The sequence below is a fragment of the Taudactylus pleione genome, unplaced genomic scaffold, assembly GCF_031769625.1.
Source record: "Taudactylus pleione unplaced genomic scaffold, aTauple2 ptg000007l, whole genome shotgun sequence".
NCBI classification, from domain to species: Eukaryota; Metazoa; Chordata; class Amphibia; order Anura; family Myobatrachidae; genus Taudactylus; species Taudactylus pleione.
The window spans coordinates 20,180,301-20,187,408 of record NW_028284410.1 but is presented as its reverse complement, the minus strand read 5'-3'; the positions used below and the strand labels follow the sequence as shown (position 1 = coordinate 20,187,408).

The 7,108-nt window shown below is 39.7% G+C and overlaps 1 protein-coding gene across 2 annotated transcripts; it reads right to left on the bottom strand.

Moving 5' to 3' along the window:
• Positions 1 to 228: 228 nt before the first annotated feature.
• Positions 229 to 6,714, bottom strand: PNRC2 (proline rich nuclear receptor coactivator 2). 2 transcript variants are annotated; one of them, XM_088462304.1, is made up of 3 exons: positions 6,534 to 6,714; positions 5,413 to 5,606; positions 229 to 4,523 (listed from the first exon to the last, which is right to left on the bottom strand). In XM_088462304.1, exon 3 carries the CDS (start codon positions 4,504 to 4,506, stop codon positions 4,105 to 4,107), a length of 402 nt encoding a protein of 133 aa, XP_088318430.1. In that variant the 5' UTR covers positions 4,507 to 4,523; positions 5,413 to 5,606; positions 6,534 to 6,714; the 3' UTR covers positions 229 to 4,104. The 2 variants fall into 2 exon arrangements, with proteins under 2 accessions (XP_088318430.1, XP_088318431.1); XM_088462305.1 differs by having other exon boundaries at positions 5,413 to 5,603.
• Between the last annotated feature and the right edge of the window lie 394 nt (positions 6,715 to 7,108).

Below are 7,108 nucleotides of genomic sequence, written 5' to 3'. Positions count from 1 at the left end.
TGGAGCACAGCATGATGTGACCAGCTCCTAGAGGCACATTATCTAAACTGAGGGCTGATGGGGCATAGAGGGGGAGGAGCTTCACACTTCTAAATTATTTACAGTGCCAGCTCCAGCTATCCACGTCTATACCCAGAGTAAGCACCTCCAGTGTCCCCTAGTGGATGAAAGAAAAACTTTGCACACAAAAAGAGAAGCTGTTAAAAAAATAAGACTGCCGACACTTCATTGGGGGGCTAAAAGATTTATTCTATTTTGGAATCATATTATGCGTGTTATATAACACGTTTAACTTTATTTAAGCCAATTCATGCTGGACATTTTCTCTTTGTGACTTTATTATGGAGAGTTGGGAGTTTAATAAACAGAAATAATGCCAATTGAAAGTTTGTTTTTTTAACTCCATAATTCACACAAGTGCTGCTGACACATTCTTTGTGTATAAATAGATGGATTTACATACATATCACATTGTGAACAGTTTCATACAGTTTAACAAATGAATACAGCACAGCAGTATTCAAGAAATGCTTGCCCAAAAGAAATAAAGAAAAAAAAATATATATAATTCTATATCAGTACATTGTCAGAACAATTTTAAATGGAAATGATCACCCGGTTACACTGCACATGGTACAAAATTTACCACAAACATGCCTTTCCGATGGAAGCATAATTTCCTTAACATGGCCTATAGCAAAGGCTATACCATAAGTGTGCCACATTATCTTTGTCACGTTCAGTTACATGTTACTGATGCCAAATCAGACAGCCGTCTGCATGACATGATTATACCTTGCCTGTATTAACAGTTTAAGGTGAACATTGTTTTAAACTGACAAAAGGAGTGCATCCATAGAAGCTCATTGAATAGTCAATAGAGCAAATCTCCCACCTCTATATAGGCACTATGGCTAGCTCAAATTTCACTCATGCACAGTGGTAAAATTAAATAAAAAAAAAGGGATATGCAGTACCCCTAAGGTGATTAATGCATAGATATTTGTTTTAGTAGGTCAATTCTAACAGAAACCAGAACTCCTAACATTGCAAGTAAAGCTTACCAAATACTACTTCCCCCATGATGCATTTCCATTTAAAAAAAAAAAAAATGTATTCGATTGTAAAGACCATCTGGAACACTGCTGCCATGAAATCAGAGAAGGCGGACAATTTTGGCTTGTTTACATGAGTACTTTTTTGGTTGTTCTGTTTTTCTTTTCAAGTTTTCCCATGTCCAGTTTTTGCTGTATTTCTGTTTAGTAAGTCTAAAATCAATGGGCGCAGCTTTAAAATAAAATCAAACAAAAAAAATACCAGTGCACTGCCAGTTCTGTAACAGAACTAGCAAGAATTGTAATTTATCACGTTTAGGCTGTGTTGGAGGGGGTGTGCGAGCAACAGGACCAATCACAAGTCACAATCTCTCACCGAGCTCTGCAAAAGGAACTCCAAAATAACTGGCTGCATAAAGCAGACTGGGGGCCTTGATTTCACTTGTAGTCTTAGGTGAGATTGTGGCTTGTGATTGGTCAAAATGAGGTGTTGCACCCTTATAAAATCTTTTCTGTATTAGTGCAGCTTTAAATTAATAAAAAAATAAATAAATATTAAAGGCCAACAAGCACCTTCCATCTCAACTGGCAGCAGAGTCTAATGACTATAGAATGTACTTTTAAGGAAAGCTGGCTACAAAATTGGCAAAAAATTATAGCAATTGCAAGCACATTTTGCATGCAGTTTAAAGATGGAAAATATGCAGATAACGCTCGAAAAGACTCATGTATACAAGCCAAAATACTGCTTTCAAGCATTTGTAATGTACATTTTACAAAGTATTCTGGGACCAAACCTATAATTAAGAGCATTGAGATGGCTTTCCTTTCAAATTGGTACCCACAGCAGCTCACACGTGTAAACAATAGTTACAAAAGACTTTGTAAGTGTCTTCAGATTAAGGTTTCTCTTGAATTAACAATTGTGGACAAACTGGATTATGAAAAAGTTTGACAAATGTACAGGACATTCACAGATAGTGATTTACATGTGTGAGCATAGTCACTATTAATAAATTCAAAGTCTCTTGGAAAAGAAGGCTATCCATTTTAGACAAGCAGTGATCGGAATGAGGAATCCAGGATGGTAGAGGTAAGGCTGTTGTTGAAAGTACTATAGCAGTCATTTTGGGCTCGTTGTAATGGTTATTCCAACTTCACTATGCATCCATTTGAACATGGATTTGGAATACTGCCATGGAATGAAGGCCTATATAGTGCAATACAGTTCTATTTTATGCCAACTGCACAACATTTCACATACTGTACATACTCCAATTACTATACCACCATGTTACATCTATTTACATTTTCACAATTAGACCAAGTAGTGGGAGTACTCGGACTGTAAAAATATCAAAAATACATCTATTTATGCAAAAACAATGTGTTATCTCCAGATTTCAGCAGCTTTTTTTTTCTTTTTTTTTAGTTTATATATAAAAGCATCATTAAATGTTTCATTTGCACCAATCCCACTACTGAACCAGTTACAACTGATAACACGAGAACGTGTACATATTTATACTGGCACTTTGTGCAAAGGCTACACCCACACATACATGTATGTGTTTTCTTTTAACAAAATAGTCAATATGTGAAGTCACAGCTTTTGCGCGACTACATTCAGCAGTTTTCGTACTAAAAAATACTTTATCTGTGCAGGATTTCCTGCATCCATTTACATATGCTACAACTTTTACAAGTATTTACAGAACTCAAAGGTTCCATTGATTTCATGCTAACTTGAAGACAAAAGAGCGGCAGGTTGAAGAGTTGTCATCTCACTCCTATATTAAAAACAAGGATACAGTACAAAAAGCAATGCTACCATACATAGGTGTACTGCCAAAAATTGCCAAATTTTAAAGGTAAAATCTTGCGTTTTCAGAAGCCACTTGTTGTGAAAACTAGCTTTAGAATCAACCACTCCATCCAAGTCATAGGAACTATGGAACGCCCAATCCGTGATATAGACATATCTGAGTGCTAGGAATCTGAGAACTCCAAGGGGTTAATTTATTAAAGGATGATTTTAATCAATTTCAAGGTCAAAATAGATAAACATTGATGTTGTCCTTCTGGGGCTAAATCACACATTTACTAATACTTGAAAAATAATCAAAAATTGTCAGTAAATTTGAGATTTAGCACCAGAAAAACATCCATGTTGATAGATTTTGAATTGAATAAAATCAACCCCCAAGACGGCATGAGGAGAAAAAGAAAATGGCACAGTAAGCTTAGTTTTAAAGGGAAAACAGCACAGTCATGTGTGCCAGTGTGCAATTCAAATAGTTAGAAATTTGAAACTGAACATGCTAAAAGCTCAGAAGAGCTAATTAAGTGGTGGGAAAGTAGTTTGCTGAAGGCCACAAATTAAGCCAATTTAGCAGTGCAAACATGCAGTTTAATTGGCACACGATTTTTCAAATATTTCTGCACAATCATTAAACCAGTGTGGGGAGGATCAGACTGATACTAATGCATGCCCATCCCTCAGCTTCCACAAAAATGGGAAGGGTAAACTTTTGGGCATGAAGGAGCAGATTAGGGCTTTGAAAATTTTAACTTCCGACATGAAAGGATTCAAATACATGGAAATTAGCAAGACTGCTACTCAAGCTATTTTATAATAAAGCACACAAGTTAGCTAAAACAGAAACTATATATAAAAATCATATGTAAAGGCTAGCTGGGAGAGGCTACTTACACCAAACCAGCTTTCAATGCCTTCTCAATTTGAAATCAAGTGCAAAGTATTTCATAAACTTAATTTGGGTAGGTGGTGACATCGAGGAAATACAGTGTGATATGCACAATTCATGCTGTGAATAAGTGCTTCCAATGCAGGAGTCTTCACAGAAGTTTCTCCAAACATTTAGTTCAGTCTAGCTCCTGAGTGACTTTAGGTAGTTAGGTAGAGGAATCCAGTCCCAGATTGGTTTATGTGCCTTAATGCGTAAAGCTTAAAAACAAAAAAGTTTGAGTGAGTCTTCAACTTGCAGCTCTTAATTATCTAATTGCTTTTTTAACGTGCCCACACAGCTCAGGCCTGGACCTTCAGCAGTGTTTTGAGCTGGAAGGACATCAATTCCTTTTCGGCAGGACTACACGACAGATGTACCCAGTGGCTTGGTGGTTTTGGAAGAACACTTGGTGACGGTGGCTCACTGAATTTGGCACCAGCATAATTCTGGTTATCCTGACAGTTGAAGAAGTTGTTGGATCCAGGGAAACCAGAATTCCAGTTCTGGTTTGAGGATCGATTCTTGTTTGCCCTGTTCTGCATGGCCTGCCATGCTAGACCCGATGGACCACGACCTCTGTCTTTAGCATGAGAAGTGTTTATTTTCTGATTATTCCGCTCTAATAATTTTTGCCAGCTCTGTTTGCTGAGACCATGTCTGTACTGCTGAACAGGAATGTTATATCTCTCACCTCCACCCATCTTCAATTGAATGTCACCTTAAATAAAAAGTAGAGAATTTAATATGCAAATTAAAGTTAATCAGGTTTATGAATAAAAAGCTTAGCAAATCCTTTCCTAAAGTACAGTCATTGGTTACTATTGTTCCCACTAGACTGCAGGAAGGGAGTTTCTGCACGTGCACTCCTGAAAAGGTAGGTGTGCCTGACTGGGGAGGGGCTGTGTCCTTGAGACATACCCCCAAATTCACTTTGAGGTGCTGGGCTTCCCCCAAACTGTCCCCGCACAGTAAATAGATGCCAAGCACATGCAGCATCAATTCACCCGGCCGAGAGGTTATCACTACTTTTCCCACCCACGGGACACTGTGGCCTGCGGGTGGGGAAGGCACAGGGCAGGCTGTTTTAGTGGGGCACTGCTAAAAGGCTAGGGCGCATTTTGCCCCGCAATAGCCTACCGGGAACACTAGGGCACCAAAATAACTGCAAGTCAGATTGCCAACAAAGAATAAAAAACACCCACAACACAGTAACATTTTAGTACCCTTACATTTGCCATGAAAGCTACAGGTCCACATAAGATCAAAAGAACTACAGTATGCCTGTCAGCACTCAAATATTTATTTTAGCATATTCATATATAAAAGCTGAATGAGCACATTTCCAGATTAACATAGAAAATTCTAAAGCAGGTAGTATGATACAATACCGATAAGTATTTACAGTGGTTCTAATATTTACGATAAAGACCTAGCAGTGGAACAGAAATAAAACTGATAAAATCAGCTGTACTGCAGATGCAAAACGAAACTCAAACAACGTAATAAGTAAAGTGAAATAGAGGTTTCTCAGCTATATCTTAAAGCAATAACAATTTTAGCATTGTTCAGATAACCCTCCCATTATAACAAATATTCACATAGTTTACCTTTCAGCTGATCCTTCAAACACTTCCACTTCTTTCCCAAATCTCAAAGCTCCCACTGTCCTTTGTGATCCTCTCTTTAGCTTGCAAGATTGTGTTTGCATGAGCCAGTGAAGATCCAAAACCAACATGAATCCCCTGGGCAGCAGGCGGCAGGGGGTGGCAGGGGGTGGCGAAGAGGACTGAAGTCTGCACTGCTGATGGAAGCACAGCCAAAGAGATACGTGATACATGAGGGGAGGAGCAGTGAGGTAATATACATACATACACAGGGTAAGCACAGCCCATATTACTGTACTCATATTGTAAACAAGACAAAAAAGTCAAAACCAGTTCATAAAAAACATACTCTGACTAGTCTGGCCAGATTCCTAGAAAGAACATATTTTGTAGAAACTTGTAGATATCTAATCAAAGTCCCTATAGCCTTTCACATTTCTATACAATAACAGCAGGTTTAAAAGGTGTACAATGCAGAATTGAATATAAAATAACAGAAACTATATAAACACCACATGGACAAGCCTTTATCCTGTACCCCAAGAAATGTACTGGGCTTTCATGACCACAAGCTAGTCTATAACAGGTCTTTTCTGTAAAAGTTTCTTCTGCATTTTGTATTATAAACAAGTTTTTCAATAAACTATTTCCATAAGTTGTAGCTTTCTTAGATGAGAAAAAATAAATTTATAGAATACACTTTTGCAGTCTACAAACACTTTTCTTTTGTTAAGATGTTTATTTGCTCGTGAAGACGGAGGTAAAAAAAAAAAAAAAAATCGAAGTTTTTAAAAATGTTCATAAAAGAAATCTCAAGTGAATATGGGTAAGGGTGTAACTTAGCCTGGCAGATAGTACACAGTGTGCCCCTGCCCTACACCGAGAGCAGCCTCATACAACGAGACACATGTACTATCACGGGCTAATGAAAGAAACAGCTGCTATAAGGCGAGCTGGGCAGTGTCTGACCCAGGCACGGTATTGCCCAGACGGGGCAGCTGGGAGAGCTGAGGGGGTACCAGGCTGGGCAGAGTCAGGCGAAGTGAACAAAGAGACGGGCAGATGAGACAAACACAACATGGCGCCCAGCGAGGCGGGGCCGGGCACCGTACTTTCCTACTCACCGAGACTTTTCACCAGGCAGCTGGCTCCTCGCCCTTCTCCACTCAGCAGCTGCCGTGCAGTGATGTTACAGAAGCGGCCACAGTCTCCTCGGTGTCGGAGTGGTAATCTCCGGCGTCCGTGATCTCTCCCTTCCCGTCTGAGTAGGAGCGCGACCTTCCCAGCTACGAGCATAACATAGAACGTTGTCTCCGCCTAGCCGCGTCAGGGCCAATCAGAGGACGGAGAGCCCCGGGGCAGCCAATGGGAACGCTTGTTCCGTGAGTGCAGCCTGTTGCAGTGCGGACCAAGACTTCTGCTCGGCGTCGCCTCCTCCCACTGTTTCCATCTCAGCTTTCTTGTTATTGTAGGTGGGGGAAGGGAGAGAGAAAGCCAAACACTGGCGGCGTCATCAGCAGCACCCTGGCCGGGCAGCATCCGGCTGGGAGGGACTGGGAGGAAGAGAGACACAAACCAAACACAACCTATATAACAGCAGTTGCGGAGGAAAGGTTTCTGTGCTGTATATTTATAGGATAATAATACTAATGTATTATGTAACTTGCTATAAACAGAGCAATATGGGAATAGCATGTAT